The sequence below is a fragment of the Neophocaena asiaeorientalis genome, unplaced genomic scaffold (genome assembly GCF_003031525.2).
Source record: "Neophocaena asiaeorientalis asiaeorientalis breed wild unplaced genomic scaffold, Neophocaena_asiaeorientalis_V1.1 scaffold223, whole genome shotgun sequence".
Taxonomy (NCBI): domain Eukaryota; kingdom Metazoa; phylum Chordata; class Mammalia; order Artiodactyla; family Phocoenidae; genus Neophocaena; species Neophocaena asiaeorientalis.
Window position 1 is genome coordinate 3,554,474 of NW_020175045.1, and position 16,639 is coordinate 3,571,112.

A 16,639-nucleotide genomic window follows, 5' to 3' on the forward strand; every position below is an offset into this window, starting at 1 on the left:
GGGGCCAGGGCAGGGCCGCTCCAAGGTGTGACGTGGGCAAGGGAGGCCGGGCCGGGGCGCCCACCTGCCTGGGGTGGGCTCGGGGGGCTGCTGGGGACCCTCGGTCGTGGGCGGGGATCCCTCCCAACACGACGCCTGCCGGGGCCTCAGGCAAGCCCAGCCCGCACCCGGTGCGCTTAGGGGGCGTCCGCGGAGGAAGTGTCGCTGCCGGGCCGAGCTGGACGGTTTGAGCAGCAGCGCGGTAGCAGCGTCACAGGATCTGAGCCGGAGCGGAGGGCGTCTCCACGGGTCCCTGTGGTAACAAGGAACCCAACGGTGAGGGGAGGGGGGGACACAAGTTCCCGCTGAGTGGCCGTGGGGGAAACGTCACCACAGCGAAACCGCTGTGGACAGATGTGACCCGGGTGGGCACTGGCCAGCAACCCCCAGAGTGGGGGCGCAGCCTCCGGGTAGGACGGCGGCGGCCTCGGCGCTGCGGGGGCGCCAGCCTGGCTTTGCCGGTTCCGCTGTGGTGGTGGGTGTGGCGGGAGGTGCTCGCCCCGGGATAACAGGACCGAGGCTTGGGCGCGCCGGGGCCGGGCTGCGCCTCTGCCGCCCCGCAGGCCCCTCGCAGGGGTGACCCCGGGTAACAGCTGCTCCTGGCTCCGTCCCCGGGCCGTCCCCTCCTGCAGCCGGAGCCTCAATGGCCGCCTTTCACGGGCGACAAGGGCCCCTGTTGTCCGGAGGGCCGGCCGCCCCCGTCGCCGAAACGCTCAGCCTCCTGCGCGGTGCGGCCGGCCGTGCCTCGCGGGTTCAGCCCCCTTCGGAGAGCGTGGAGCCCTGGGGGCGGTGAGCCGGGGGCTCCCGGGGGGAGTGGCGGGGCCCCCGCCCCCGTCCTGGGCTGTGAGGGGGGGGCAAGCCCCCGCCCCTGTCCTGGTCTGTGAGGTGGGGACACGGTGGGACCGTGGAGGGAGCTCAGGCGCGGGGCATACAGGGCCCGAGGCATCCCTGGCGGGGCTGGAACCACACACGAGGCAGGCGCTTCGACCCCCCTCCTGGTGCCACCCTGACACAACCCCTGCGTGTTCACGCGGGCTCATACACACCCCCATGGTGCGTGTAGCCACACATCACACACGTTCACAAGCGTGTGCTCTTAGATGCACTCAGTCACACACAGATCTCAGGTTCACACCTGTGTTCACACCCAGAAGCACCCGCCACGTGTGCTGTTCCCAAAGCCTGTGACGTTCCTGGAACACCGGACAAGGGGCTTTGAGTCCTAGCAGCACGGCGCTCAGCCCGGCCTGCGCCCACTGACCCTCGGCCTTCAACCTTTCCCCACCGGCCCCTTTGGCCATTTCAGCCGGAGCAGCTGGGAACCTGAGTGGTGGAGGACCGGGGCTCCCAGGGCTCTCGTGCCAGCCTCTTGGGGAGCAGAACCCGGATACCAGGTCCTGGCCCTTCTGGGGAGGTGGCTGGAGGGGCTATCCCTAGTGCCACCCGTGCCCAGGGGACACCCTCCACAGGGCACCGCCCAGGAGAAGCCACCCGGCGTGGGGGCCCACCTCCTAGCCAGGGAGGGCCACCCTGGGGCCTGGGCACAGGACGCCTGGCCCGGCCCCCGGCAAGCCCTGTGCCTCCCTGGAGCACGGCCACGTGGTCCCTGCTCCAGTTTTTTACGACGTTAACGTGTGATTTGCACACTTGATGAACAGCTCCACGAGCTGCCTGGGTACCCCGCCCCACCCACCTGGTCTGCTCTGTGCCTGCGTGTGCGCCTTCTCTGGAAGGTCACGGATGGCTCCCCTCGGCGCCGCACGTCGGAGCCCCGCCCGGCCGCCCCCAAGCCTGGCCCGCAGCCGTCTCAGTGCAGCGTCCACTGTGCGAGGGACCAGTTGGTCCCCAGCTGAGGGACATGGGTCGTGTCCAGTCGGTGACGCTGATGCGTGAAGCTGCTGTGAACACGTGAGTGTGTGTTCACCACGCTTGTGTCTTCACATTTCTCTGGGTCACGTGGGAGGTGCATGTCCAACTTGAGACGCTGCCCCGCTGCCCTGCTGCTTGCCCACTGGGGGGTGGTCAGTCTGTGGCTTGGTCACTGGTCCACCCCAGTGGGCATCTCGTCACCGGCTCTGGCGTCCACGGTCTCTCTGGGCTCGTCCCGGGCCACCCCACGCAGGGCTTGAGAAGAGGCGGCTGAGCGGGCCCGGGAGCGGCCTGCTTCCTCCAGCTCCCCCTACTGCAGGGAGTACTGGGCCCAGCACACAGTAGGCGCTCAGTAAATGCTGGGTGAACGCTCTGGCTTCTGCCCCAGCACCGACCAGTCCTTTGGGAGAAAACAGTTCCTTCCAGCCAGCCGGGCCCCGGGTGTGGACCGGGGCAGGGGGGTGCCGTTGGCAGGGGTCACGCGGGAGGCCTAGCAGCAGACGCCCCCAGCCTGCGGCTGTGCCGGGTGCTGCACCGCTACGGCCCGGGAGTGGGCTCGGGAATCTCCCAGGGCCTGGGCCCGCCTCAGGGTGGGTGGCCAGGGGCCTGTGGCCTGGAGTCCGGGACACGGTGGGCGGGCGTCCCCACGGCAGAGTCTGGGCTGCGCATGTCCCACGTCACGGGGTTGGGGGGCCCTGAGAGAGGATGGCTCGGGCGAGTTTGGACACGGGCAGGTCGGGGGCCGCCACCTTCAGGCTGCGGCCAAAGAGCTGCCCATCTGCTGGGGCAAAGTCAGGGACCTGGCCGGCACCCACCCGAAAATGCCGCTGCCACATCACAGACCCAAATCAGGCATCCTGGCGGCTCGCCATCGGGCCTGGGAGCCAGGCAGACTCGGGCCAGCGGTTCCGTCTGTTCCGCTGGGCTGGCCCGGGACATGTTAGCAGAGCCGCCTCACGCGTGACCATGGGAGCGCCATTCCGGCTGCGGCACAGACGCCCCCGTTCCGGGCCGGCATCCCGAGGCGCTGCTGCCCCCTGCTGGGCCCCGCAGGCAGGCGCGGGCTCCTGGGGGCTGGGAACTGCTGACCGGGCTGGCGGCTCCAGCCTGCTGGCCACTGGCCTTGGACAGGACTCTACGCCAGCCTCAGCTTTGTCCTCTGCAGTGGGGATGACCACAGGATGTTCCTAGAGGTGTGGGGGACATGAGACAGCTGTGCAAGTGCTCGGCCTGCTATGTCTCAGGCGTGGTCAGGGGTGCTGGCGGGGAACGTCCTTGCAGAAAAGCTGCGCCTTGGGCACTTCTCTGTGTGGCTAATGCAGGGTCCAGGGGGGCTGGCCTTGAGCCGAAGGCAAGTGGACTTCCAGCCAAATGATCACTGAATCAGGGAGGGCCCTGCTTGAGCTTAGGGACACGGTGGTGGCCCTGCTCCCTGGCGCACACAGAGGGGATGTGCCTGCTGGCGCTGTGTGCAGGGGGCCCGGGGGACGTGTCTTTCACAGGCTTTCAGGGTGCCGGGGCCCTCTGAGTCGCGGGGGGGAAGGGAGCAGGCCTCATCTGGCACTGTCCCACCGCAGACAGACAGGAGCCAGCTGCCCCGTCCCCGATGCCAGGCTGCTGCCTCTTCAGGACCACACATCTCGAGAGCAGAGAAACAGCTCCTAGCCTCCATGGTGCTGGGCGTGGGGCTGCCAGGACAGCCGACGGGCGGCAGCAGGCTGGAGCTGGGGGCTGGGGGGGGCCAGGGCCCAGCGGTGGCGTCCAAACTACAAAAGCCACGCCGTCAGGCTCTGGGCTCCGGGCACCACCCCTACTGATGGCACCCCCGGCACGGACCAGCCTCAGACGGCGCCTGGCAGGGATCTCACTCAGCGCATGTGGGCAGCGGGACCCTCTCCCCAGGGCAGGAGCAGAGGGAAAGCTGTAGGGCAATGACTGTGAGGGCCCCTGCCCCTAGCCATGTGACCCCGGGCTATGCCCAAGGGCAGTGGGGCGCCCCCTGGAAGACACGGCCGCGCTGGGCGCAGCAGAGCTGCTCAAGGCGGGGCACGACCAGGCCTCTGTCCGCCGGGCGTGGGTGGACAGCCCCGGCATCCACAGGGCCCCGTGGCGACGAGGCACGAATCCCTGATCGGGCCGTAGCGGCACGTCCAGGAGCATGGTGCTGAGAGGGAGCTGGCCCAGCCCGAGGCACGTGCGGGGCAGACCTGACAGAGCCCCAGAACAGGCAGAGGGGAAAGGCCGCGGCCGCCTGAGGGGCTGCCTTCTCACCCACTGCTGCTGGGAAGCTGACTGTGGGCTGCGTGCCTTCGAGCGACGTGAACGGGCCCTGCGGTCCCTGCAGGTCGGGGCTCCACCATGAGGCTCGGGGCCAAAGCGGAGGAGGGGGCAGGGCTGGCTCCTCCTGGGGGGGGGCTCCCCCTGCACCGCCCAGCCCCGGGGGGCTCCCCACACTCTTGGCCGAGGCCCCATCGCCCCAGTGTTGCCAGGCTCACTTCTCCCTCTGCCCCCCTCTCTCGAGGACCCTTGTGGCACCCTTGGGCCTCCCCCCACCGATGATCGAGGACACTGGCCCGTCCCCAGGCCCTTGCTCACACCCAAAGAGCGCACACCGTGTGCCCGCCCGGTGCGCTCACATCCCCGCGTGCCTGTCACACCTGCCAAGAGAAAGAAAAGAAAAAGGGCCAGAGCGTGCAGCCCGGTGGAGAGGGGGTGGCCTGGGGTCCAAGGACAGGCTGATGCCCGCTCACACCCACCGGCCTCCCGGCACCTGGGGGCTGCGGGTCCCCTGGGGATGGGAACAGGGTCCACCCCGGCCTCTGCCTCGTCAGGGTGGCGGCCGTCCGACGGGGCCCCTCTCCCCCAGGGTACCGAGAAGGCTTTCTCTGGAAGCGCGGCCGGGACAACGGGCAGTTCTTAAGCCGGAAGTTTGTGCTGACGGAACGCGAGGGGGCCCTCAAGTATTTCAACAGAAGTGACGTGAGTTGGGCACAGGGCCAAGGGCAGCGGCCGGGCCTCCCACCCGGGGCCTGGGGCGGCTGGCCACTGGCCACTGGACAGCGGTGCTACTTCCTCGGCTGCCCTCGTGCCCCTCCTGGGAGATGAGCTGCCCCCTTCTGTGGGCACCTGCCGGCCCCTGTGGGGGCCCCTCCACCCACCCCGCTCACAGCCACTCCCTGTGCTGTGGATGATCCTGGGGCACAGAGGTGGCAAGCCCTCCCCTGGCAGACACTCCCAGGCCTGAGAGGGACAGAGGGGACCAGCACCCGGCAAGCACGCCGGGGTGACCCCGGGTGCCACAGGCAGTGCGTGGGGAGGCGCTGGGGGGGTCCCAGTGTGGCGGGGCAGCTGGCCGAGCCCCACCCACACCCGGAGCAGACCGGCTCCGGGTCAGAACATGACCCTGTGATGCAGTAACCACGGCAGCTCAGGCCCGCCGCCTCTGCCAGAGGGCGCCACACGGCCATCTGCCGGCCCCCAGTGCAAGGAGAGGAGAGAGGCCTGGCAGGATGGGAGCAGGAAGGCGGGGGGCCCGGCCGCGAGCAGGGCGGACCAGACAGGGGGCAGAGGAGGGGTCAGCCTACATGTTGAGTGCCCGCCTTGTCACCCCTCAGAAAGGGATGCTGTTACCTTAGACTTAGACCAGGGAGCCTAGACCCAGAGTGGGTAAGTAACTTGCTCAAAGCCACGCGGGACAGCAGGTGTGTGGCTGGCATCCGGAGCCCACCCTGCCTGCTCCCTTGCCCTTGGAGACTCCCTGCCAGCCCAGCGCTGAGGCCGGGCCTTGCTTCCCAGGCCAAGGAGCCCAAGGCCATCATGAAGATTGAGCATCTGAACGCCACCTTCCAGCCGGCCAAGATCGGTCACCCGCACGGCCTGCAGGTCACCTACCTGAAAGACAACAGTACTCGGAACATCTTCGTCTACCACGAGGACGGCAAGGTGGGTGCACGGCTGGGTGGTGGCAGCTGGACCACCCCCGCTGTCTCAGGAGAACCCAGCGGACCCCCAGGGCGGCAGGCGCGGGGCCAAGGGCCCGCCAGACCACCCTGCCATGGCTGCAGCGGGGAGCCAGTCGGGCCCTCGGGGAGGGAGCCCAGAGGCCTCGTGAAGAGATGAAGGCGGCAGCTGGCTGGCAGAGCGCCGCACCCCATCCCGTGGCCATCGCCTCTGTGTCCCCACCCAGCGAGGGTGGGAGGAACCGCAAGCAAGGCCCTCAAAGTCTGTCCTTGGGCGCTCTGTGTTCTGGGTGCGGGCCTGTCAGCTAGGTGACTGGCAAGAATTCTCTCCGCTCTCCGGGCTGCCGGTTACTCCATCTTTTGATGCACAAAATTTCTACATTTTCATTTCAGTTGAATTCGCCTGTTTTTCTTTGGTCACGTGTGTCTTTTGGTGTCACATCCAGGAATCATTGCCGGGTCTGATGTCGTGAAGTTTTTCCCCCGTGTTTTCTTGTAAGGGCTTTATTGTCTTAGGACTTACATTTAGGTCCTTGAGTCATTTTGAGTTAATTGGGTCAGGGTCCAGCTTCATTGTTTTTCGTTTGTTTTTAAATTTTTATTTATTTTCTTTCTTTCTTCTTTTGGCTGCATCGGGTCTTAGTTGTGGCATGTGGGATCTTCACTTAGGCACGTGGGATCTTTCGTCGCAGTGCTCTGGCTCTTTGTTGTGGAGCGTGGGCTTCTCTCTAGCTGTGGCGTGCAGGCTGCAGGGCGCGTGGGCTCTGTAGTTGCAGCACGTGGGCTCTCACTGAAGCATGCAAGCTCAGTAGTTGTGGTGCACGGGCCTAGTTGCCCCAAGACGTGGGATCTCAGTTCCCTGACCAGGGATCAAACCCGCGTCCCCTGCATTGGAAGGTGGATTCTTTACCACTGGACCGCCAGGGAAGCCCCAGGTCCAGCTTCATTCTCTGGTGTGTGGATTTTCAGTTTTCCCAGCACCATTTGTTTTAAATTCAATCCCCATTGAATGCTCTTGATACTGTCATCAAAAATCACTTGACTGAATATGTAAGAGTTCATTTCTGGGCTTCCTATTCTAGTCCATTGGTCTGTATGTCTGTCTTTACAACAGGACCATACTGGGGTTTTTTTGTTTGCTTTTTAAAATTGTATTGAAGTATGGTTGACTTAAAATGTGTTAATTTCTGCTGCACGGCCAAGTGACCCGGTTATACATATGTATATTATTTTTCATATTCCTTTCCATTATGGTTTATCACTGGATGTTGAATATAGTTCCCTGTGCTATACGGTAGGACCTTGTTGTTTATCCATTCTATATATAATAGTTTGCAAAAAAAAGGTTGCATTTGCTAATGCCAAACACCCAAACCATCCTTCCCCCACTGCCCTCCCCCTTGGCAACAACTATGTCTCTGAGTCTTTTTCTGTTTCATAAAAGTTCATTTGCGTCTTCTTTTAGATTCCACATATGTGATATCAAATGGTATTTGTCTTTCTCTTTCTGACTTATTTGACTTAATCTCTAGGTCCATCCACGTTGCTGCAAATGGCATTATTGCATTCTTTCTTATGGCTGAGTAATATTCCATTGGATATATGTACCGTATCTTCTTTATCCTTTCCTCTGTCGATGGACGCTTAGGTTGCTTCCATGTCTTGGCTATTGTGAATAGTGCTGCAATGACTGCTGGGGTGTGTGTATCTTTTCAAATCAGTTTTCTGTAATCCCACTCCCAGGAGTGGGATCACAGGATCATATGGTAGTTCTATTTTTTGTTTTTTGAGGACTCTCCATAGTGTTCCATAGTGGCTGCATCAATTCACATTCCCACCAATGGTGTAGAAGGGTTCCCTTTTCTCCAAACCCTCTCCACCATTTACTGTTTGTAGATTTTTGAGGATGGTCATTCTGACCAGTGTGAGGTGGTATTTTGTAGTTTTGATTTGCATTTCTCTAATAATTAGCAACGTTGAGCATCTTTTCATGTGCCCCTTGGCCACCTATGTGTCTTCTTTGGAGAAATGTCTATTTAGGTCTTCTGCCCATTTTTTGATTGGGTTGTTTGGTTTTTTGTTACTGAGTTGTAGGAGCTGTGTGTATATTTTGGAAATTAAATGCTTGCTGGTCACATCACTTGCAAATAATTTTTTCCCAATCCGTAGGTTGTCCTTCCATTTTGTTTATGGTTTCCGTTGCTGTACAAAAGCTTGTAAGTTTGATTAGGTCCCATTTGTTTATTTCTGTGTTTATTTCTATTGCCTTGGGAGACTGACCTAAGAAAACATTGGTACAATTTACATCAGAGAATGTTTTGCCTATATTCTCTTCTAGGAGTTTTATGGTGTCATGTCTTATAAGTCTTTAAGCCATTTGGAGTTTATTTTTGTGTATGGTATCAGGGAGTGTTCTAATTTCATAGATTTACATGCAACTCTCCGCCTTTCCCAGGACCATTTGTTGAAGAGACTGTCTTTCCCCCATTGTATATTCTTGCCTCCTTTATTGAAGGTTAATTGACTGTAGATGTGTGGGTTTATTTCTGGGCTCTTTTTTAAAAAAAATACGTGGCACGTGGGCTCCTTGTGGTACACGGGCTCTCTAGTTGTGGCGCATGGGCTCTGTAGTTGCAGCACGTGGGGTCTAGTTGTGGCCCGCATGCTCAGTAGTTGCAGCAGGCGAGCTTAGTTGTCCCACATGGCATGTGGGGTCTTAGTTCCCCGACCAGGGATCAAACCCACGTCCCCTGCATTGGAAGGTGGATTCTTTTTTTAATTTAATTTAATTTTTATTTTTTTAAACATCTTTATTGGGGTATAATTGCTTTACAATGGTGTGTTAGTTTCTGCTTTATAACAAAGTGAATCAGTTATACATATACATACGTTCCCATATCTCTTCCCTCTTGCGTCTCCCTCCCTCCCAACCTCCCTATCCCACCCCTCCAGGCGGTCACAAAGCACTGAGCCGATATCCCTGTGCCATGCGGCTGCTGGAAGGTGGATTCTTAATCACTGGACCACCAGGGAAGTCCCCTGGGCTGTCTTTTCTGTTCCACCAATCCATATGTCTGTTTTTGTGCCAATACCATGCTGTTTTGATTACTGTAGCTTTACAGTACTGTCTGAAGTCTGGGAGGGTTTTGCCTCCAGCTTTGTTCTTTTTCCTTCAGGATATCTGTGGCAATTCTGGGTCTTTTATGAGGACCATACTCTTTTGATTACTGTGGCTTTGTAATCAAAAGTGAATTCCTCCAGTTTTGTTCTTCCTTTTTAGGATTGTTCTGGCTGTCTGAATCCCCTTGAGACTCCATATGAATTTTGTCAAATGCATTTTCTGCATCAATTGAGATGATCATGTAGTTTTCCCCCCTTTTATTCTGTTAATGTGGTGTATTACATTGATCGATTTTCATGTATTGAGCTGTTCTTGCATTCCAGGAATAACTCTCACTTGGTCATGGTGTATAATCCTTAAATATGCTGCTGAATTCAGTTTGCTAGTATATTGTCGAGGATTTTTGCACCAGTGTTCATAAGGTATATTGGTCTGTAGTTTTCTTGTAGTGACTTTGTCTGGCTTTGGTATCTGGGTTATTCTAGCCTCACAGATGAGTTAGGAAGGGTTCCCTCCTCTTTGATTTTTTGGAAAGTTTGAAAAGGACTGGTATCAATTCTTATTTAAACGTTTGATAGAATTCACCAGTGAAGCCATGAGGTCCAGGGCTTTTCTTTGTGGAGAGACTTTTTTTTTTTTTTTTTTTTTGTGGAGAGACTTTTGATACTGATTCAGTCTCCTTACTAGTTACAGGTCTTTTCAGATTATCTGTTCTTTTCATGACTTAGTCTTGGTTTTGTGTCTCTAGGAGATTATCCAGTTTCATCCAGGTTATCTAATTTGTTGGTATACCGTTGTTCACAGTGCTCTTATAATCCTTTCTATTTCTGTACAATTCGTAGTGATGTACCCACTTTCATTTCTGATTTTAGTAATTTGAGTCTTCTTTTTTTCTTAGTCCATCTAGCTAAAGTTTTTTCAATTCTATCTTTTCAAAGAACCAACTTTTGTTTACATTTATTTTCTCTATTGTTTTTCTGTTCTCTATTTCATTGATCTCTAATCTTTTTTTCCTTCTTTCCTTTAGCTTAGTTTGTTTAGTTTGTTCTTCTTTTTAGTTTGTTCTTCTTTTTCTAGTACCTTAAGTTGTAAAGTTAGGCTGCTGATTTGGTTATCTTTCTTGTTTTTCAATGTCAGCATTTATAGCTATCTGTTTCCCCCTTAGCACTGCTTTTGCTGCATTCTGTAAGTTTTGGTATGCTGTGTTTTCATTTTGATGTACCTCTAAATATTTTCTAATTTCCATTGTGATTTCTTCTTTGATCTGTTGGTTTTTTACCTTTCACAATTTTGTGAGTCTCCTGGAGAAAGGATATAGTTGGATGATGTGTTTATAGCCATCCTGCCAATCTCTGTCTTTTGACTGGGAGTTTAATACATTTACATTTACAGTAATTACTGATAAGGAGGGACTTCTGTCATTGTGCTATTTGTTTTCTATGCCCTGTAGATTTTTTGTCCCTCATTTCCTGCATTCCTGTCTTATTTTGTGTTTATTTTTTGTAGTGAAACGTTTAAGTTCTTTCTTATTTCTTTTTGTATATATTCTATCACTGTTTTCTTTGGGGTTCCCATGGGGATAACATTTAACATACTAAAGTTAAAACATTCTAAACTGAATATATAGAAGCTTTTTGAATGTTTTTTCAATAGCATAAAATTCTACTATTTTAGCTCCATCCCCACTGCTTTTGGTTGTTGATGTCACAAAATTACATCTGTACAATTCTAAAACATTCTAAACATTAAAACATACTAAAGTTAAAACATTCTAGAAGCTTTTTGAATGTTTTTTCAATAGCATAAAATTCTACTATTTTAGCTCCATCCCCACTGCTTTTGGTTGTTGATGTCACAAAATTACATCTGTACAATGAGTGATAAAAAAAACCCCAAAAAACAAGCAAACAAAAAAACCCCCTACTAATTATTTAAAATGCACTATCTCCTAAAGTATGTAAAAAACAAGGTTTGGAGTCACAACCCAAACTTACTGTAATACTAGCTTTTACCTTAATTTTTTTTTTTTGCTTTATCCTTAAAAGCATTAGTCTCTTAAATCATGTAGATAACAAAAAGCACAGTTACAAACCATTGTTACAGTAATACTGGCTTTTATAATAGCCCCTGTATTTACCTTCACTGAGATCTTTGTTTCTCCACAAGGTTTTGAGGTACTGTCTAGTGTTCCTTCATTTCACCTGTAGGACTCCCTGAGCATTTCTTTCTTTTTTTTTTTTTAAATATTACCTTTAATCTCTCCTCTTTTTTAGAAATTTATTTATCTATTTTTGGCTGCGTTGGGTCTTCATTGCTGTGCGCGGGCTTCTCACTGCGGTGGCTTCACTTGTGGAGCATGGGCTCTAGGCGCACGGGCTTCAGTAGTTGTGGCACACAGGCACAGTAGTTCTGGCTCACGGGCTCTAGAGCACAGGCACAGTAGTTGTGGTGCACAGGCTTGGTTGCTCCACGGCATGTGGGATCTTCCTGGACCAGGGCTCAAACCTGTGTCCCCTTCATTGGCAGGCAGGTTCCCAACCACTGCACCAGCAGGGAAGCCCTAGGATTCTTTATTGAGAGGGTTTTGTTTTTTCCTCCTTTGAATATATTGGCTAGCTGTCTTGTGCCTCCAGCGTTTCTGATTAGGTTTACTCATAATCTATTTGAGGATCCCTTATATGTGACAAGTCATTTCTCTCTTGCTGCTTTCAAGATTCTTTGTCTTTTCAAAGTTTGATTATAACGTTTCTCAGAGTGGACCTCTTTGAGTTCATCTTACTTGGAGTTTGTTGAGCTTCTTAGATGTTTATATTCATGTCTTTCATCAGACTTGTGAAGTTTTCAGCTATTTCCTCAAATATTCTCTCCACCCCTTTCTCTCTTCTCCTTCTGAGACTCCCACAATGCATATGTCAGTCTCTTGGTGGTGTCCCACAGGTCTCTTAGGCCCTACTTGCTTTTCTTCAATCTTTTTTTCTGTTTCTCAGCCTTGATAATTTCCATTTTCCTCTCAAGTTGACTGATTCTTTCTTCTGCCTTTGAATCCGTCTAGTGAAATTTTCATTTCCATGACTGTACTTTTAGTTTCAGAATTTCTTTACTGGTTTCTTTTTAGGTTTTCTCTGTATTGTTCTTTCCATTTTGTTTATGCATTTTCTTGAGTTTCTCCAAATATTCTTTTCTTTGAGCATATTTAAGACCATGTTTTAAAGTCTTTGTCTAGTATATCTGCCATTAAGTCTTTTCAGTGACAGATTCCGTTGATTTTTCTTTTGAAAGGGCCATTTTCTGCTTCTTTGTGTGCCTTGTGATTTTTTGTTGAACGCTGGACATTTGATTCTCATAATGTGGTAACTCTGGAAATCAGATTCTTCCCCTTCCCCAAGGCTTGCTATCTATTTATCTATCTGTTTGTTTGGCTAGCTAGCTGTTGCTTTTGGGCTTTTTGTTTTAGTTGTTGGAGGCCGTGTCTGTGCCAAGGATCAGCCTGAAGTGTAAACTTAATTTCTGCTCACGTTTTTTTCCGAGCCTTTCCCTGGTCATGTGTGGTCACTTCCTAATTCCCCCTGTATATGCTGCTGTTTCTGAATGTCCTAGTCTTTGATGTCTGGCTCCCAAAGGGGTAAAACCACAAGTGAAGGGGAGAAACTGGGTGCTCACCCTTTAAATCTTTGGGAGGTCTTGAGCTGGAGGGGTAGGGGCTGCAACAATGTCCCCCTCCTTTGTCTCCCTGTGATCAGAGCACAGATCCCTGATATGTGGAGGACAGAGTCCTTTTTGCCCACCCTAGCTCCTGCAAACTCTTGTGTAAGTTGCTCCAGGACACCTGCACAGCGGCCTGTCCTGTGCGGGGGGCGGCGGCGGGGAAGGATGGGTAGCTGCATCTGTTCTCAGAGCTGAAATTAACCACAAGGTACTCTCCAGGTCTTCCCCTGGAAGTTGTAAGACTTCAACAGACTTCAGAATTACAGAATGGTTCCATCAGTCAGATTCTGCCAATGCTGTTGTTTTCCAGGTGGGGAGACAGATTCCCAGTGCTTCCTACCCCATGTTCCCAGAATCCTCTTTTCAGCTTTTAGCTGATCCCTTGGGAACCCACATCCAGGTGCGTGCATACATGCTCCAGCTGCTGCCAGACCTGTCCACGTTCCCATCGCCTGATGACTTCTCAGCACGCGGATGAGGCGCTGACTTTCTCCAGTCCCCACCCCTCACCTCGCCCAGGCCCGCGCCTCTCCCACCTCACCTGTCACCCTTACGTTGCTATTCCGTCCCCACGTGTACTCAGAGTGTATGTTACCATGACCACAAAAATGCTCTCAAGCCTTAGCCGTGACTCTTCACTTCCTGCACGTTTCATTTCTCCTACAGCTAACAGCTGCCTTTCCCCCCTGGTTAACCACGTCCTCATTACTGACTCACCTTGCCACCGACTGTCCAAGTCCCTGGATATGTCCTGGGCAGCAACCAACTTCACCCTTCTGGAATCATCTCTCCTGTGGCCACATCTCAGTCCTGGGCTGATTCCATTTCCTGGAACCTACGTCTTTCTTGGTTTACTCCCTTCTCCTGGTGGAACAAACCCTTTAGTAGCTTCCTGAGAAGGAGTGCCTTGGAGGCAAGCTTCCAGAGACCTTGCACATCTGAAAATCCTAACTTCCACTTAAGAGTTTTCCGATGACAGCCTGGCCTTGGGTCTGTCTTCCTTCTCTGTGTTGGTGAGTCCTCCTTGCCTAGTAATTTACATCCATGAGGTGGGGGAGTAGTTATTTCTTTAATAATTTCCTCCTCTATTTTCTCTGTTCTCATTTTCTAGAACTGTTATCCAGATATTGGCTGTCTTAGATTGGTTCTCTCATTCTAGTCCCACTTTTTCCCTGATTTCTAGGAAATTTCAACTTTGTCTTGCAACTTTCCTATTTAAAGTTTTCTTTCTGCTCTCAATGTTTCAGTCTTCAGAGCTCCTCTTGGGTTTTGCAGTGTCCCTTTTTCAGAGTACATTGTTCTTCTTTCTTGATTGTAGTGTCTTATCTCTGATCATTAATGTTAAATTTGAAGCTTACTTATCCTTGAACAATGTTTATTTCTTCTAAGTGGCTATTTCCTGTTTGTGTGCTCTGTTCTCTGACTTCCATGTGAGAGATTTTTGGGGCTGTTCAAATTCTCTGGAGGAAACCCCTCCTGCCTGGTGCAGATACCTCTGAGTCCCAGCACTGAGGGAGCTGAGAGGGAACAGGAGGGGCCTCAGGCTCAGTGTGCAGTCATGTAGCTTCACTCTTTCTGGAATGGTGCCTCCCCTCCCCACATGCACCCCCTGTGCCTGGCACAGCTCTGCCCTGAGACCCTCTATTTCTACCCCCTGCAAAGAGTAAAGGTCCATCTTCTGCCAGCGTGGCGGAGGGGCCGTCTCTTAGCCAGTTCTCCTGCTGAGAAGCCCCCTCACTTTCAGGGGAACCTAGAGCTCTGCATTCCCAAGCCCTTTGGGGCCTGCAGTACGGAGTGGGCTGTACCTCCGCTTTCCCCTGCGGGTCACACCCGCACCTGTCTGCCAGCTCCTGGCACCTTGTGACCGTTCTCGCCATCTCGTGGGGTTAAGCCTTGATAAAACAATCCCTTATGCAGTACTAACAGGTTTCGGGAGGGAACCTGGCCCAAGGAACGTGAGCAAGTCTTCAGTTTTACCCAGAAGCCTCTACCTTCACTTTCCTTGTGGGGAGACTGAGCCCAGGGAAGGCAGAGGGTAGGTGCCGGGAGCCCAGACGCTTTCTGCACGAGCAGTGGGACGCTGTCCTGGCCCGAGTCCCCAGAGGGCTGTGGGCACCTGCTCTGCACCAGGCCCTGTGCGTAGATGCAGCTGAGAGCCTGTTTGATGTGGCTCTGTCCTTGGTGAGTGAGAGCACAGTCTGGCAGGAGATACAGAGTCTATCAGACGGGCGACTAAAACCCCAACTGTGCCGAGTGCTGGGAAGAGTGAGAGAATAAGTGATGTCCTGAGGGGTGAGGACATGGTCCAGGAAGAGGAAACGGCCGTGCAAAGGCCCCGTGGCTGAGACTCTGCTGAGGATGGGGGAAAGGAGAAGAGGAAGGGGTGGGGGACAGCATGAGGTGGTCCTGCTGAGGGGGCTGACCCGACCCTGCAGATGTCCATCTATACTGGAGATGCAGTGGGGGGGGCAGGGTGTCGCAGCCCAACTTGAACTTCCGGAGCATCCCTGTGGTTTCTGTGAGTCAAGGGAGGTCCTGAGCCGAGCGGGGGGCAGTGCTAGGGACCGGGCAGGGGAGGGGCCAGAGGGACTCGGTGCGCTGGAATGGGGCTGGGGGGCACCAGGCCCGAGCAGGGCTCCCTGGTAGTACCCAGAGGGTATGTCGCAGCCTGGATTGTGTGGGCTGGGCTGGGGGTCCCATGCGCCGAGGCAGGAGGGACAGAGCACTGAGGTGGGCAGGGAGGTGAGTGGGGCCTCAGGTGTGGCTGGAGGTGGGCGTCGGGGTGACACTGCAGGACCCAGGGGACCTGGAGATCAGGGAGGAGCGCTGTCTGTCCAGGTGTCGGCAGGGAGAGCAGATGTTCGGTCCATCCAGGGTTGCGGGAGACCTCGGCCTGGGAGGGCCTGGGAGGGGAGAGATGGGGGAGCCTGTGGCGGGGACAAGGGGTGGGCAGGGGTCCCTGGGGCAGCGAGCATGGCAGCCAGGAGGAATGAGAGGTAACAGGAGGGTGGGGGGTTGGGCCGGGCCCAGGACGGGCGCTGGGCCTGGGGTGGGAGGGACGGTGTGGCAGCACCTGGGCTGTGACGCTTCGGCCTGGGGAGCTGGTCCTCTGCACTCCCCCGTGGGGCGAGGGCTGGCCTCCGGGAACAGCTCCGCCCTCCTTCCCGCAGTGGCGGTGGCGGGGAGGTGGCAGCTCCGGGTGAGTTTATAAATAAAAGGGCCTCCCTCTAGGCTAGAGATAGCAGGTCATAAAGACAGAACGATCTGAGAGGAGGAGAGACCGCCCCGTGCCGGAAGCAGCAGCAGGGCTTGGGGGCAGCTTGGACGGCAGCCCTGCACCCGCTGTCCCCGCCTGTCCGGAGGTGGCTGTCCATGGCGCGGCCCACTCCTGCTGCCTGGGCCTGGGGCCACACTGGCCCTGAGGCCTGGCGCCCCTGCGGTGGAGCCTTCCCTGTCCCCCCCCGCCCCGGCCACCCCGGGGGTGTCCCCCGAGCAGGCCCGGGCGCTGAGGGATGGGGTGTGTGTGCAGGAGCCTTGAGGCCGCAGCCCACACCCAGCCTCTGACCCCCAGGAGATGGTGGACTGGTTCAACGCGCTCCGTGCTGCCCGCTTCCACTACCTGCAGGTGGCCTTCCCGGGCGCCAGCGACGCGGACGTGAGTGGCTGCCGCTGCTACGTTTGACCCGGGTCGGGGGACGTGCGCCCCAGGCTGGGACAGGGGATTGGGAGCCGACCCAGGTGCCACGTGGGCCCCTTCCCCACCCCCGAGACCCCCACCGCTGACTGGCCTGAACCCAGCCCAAGTGGTTCTGCCCTAGCTGGTGCCGAAGCTGTCCAGGAACTACCTTCAGGAAGGCTACATGGAGAAGACGGGGCCCAAGGTGGGTCTGACCTGGAACCCCAGATGCCCAGGCCTCACTCTGAGGTCATATCCCGGGGTGGGGGG

At 54.9% G+C, this 16,639-nt stretch overlaps 1 protein-coding gene across 3 annotated transcripts in view; it reads left to right on the forward strand.

Moving 5' to 3' along the window:
• The window catches only part of ADAP1 (ArfGAP with dual PH domains 1), a 73,853-nt gene that overhangs the window by 56,068 nt on the left and 1,146 nt on the right, over positions 1–16,639 (forward strand). For all 3 annotated transcript variants that reach the window (XM_024763547.1, XM_024763548.1, XM_024763549.1), the window contains exons 5-8: positions 4,775–4,887; positions 5,704–5,850; positions 16,265–16,348; positions 16,512–16,574. In XM_024763547.1, coding sequence (XP_024619315.1) covers positions 4,775–4,887; positions 5,704–5,850; positions 16,265–16,348; positions 16,512–16,574 — 407 coding nt within the window. The remainder of the gene's footprint in view (positions 1–4,774; positions 4,888–5,703; positions 5,851–16,264; positions 16,349–16,511; positions 16,575–16,639) is intronic.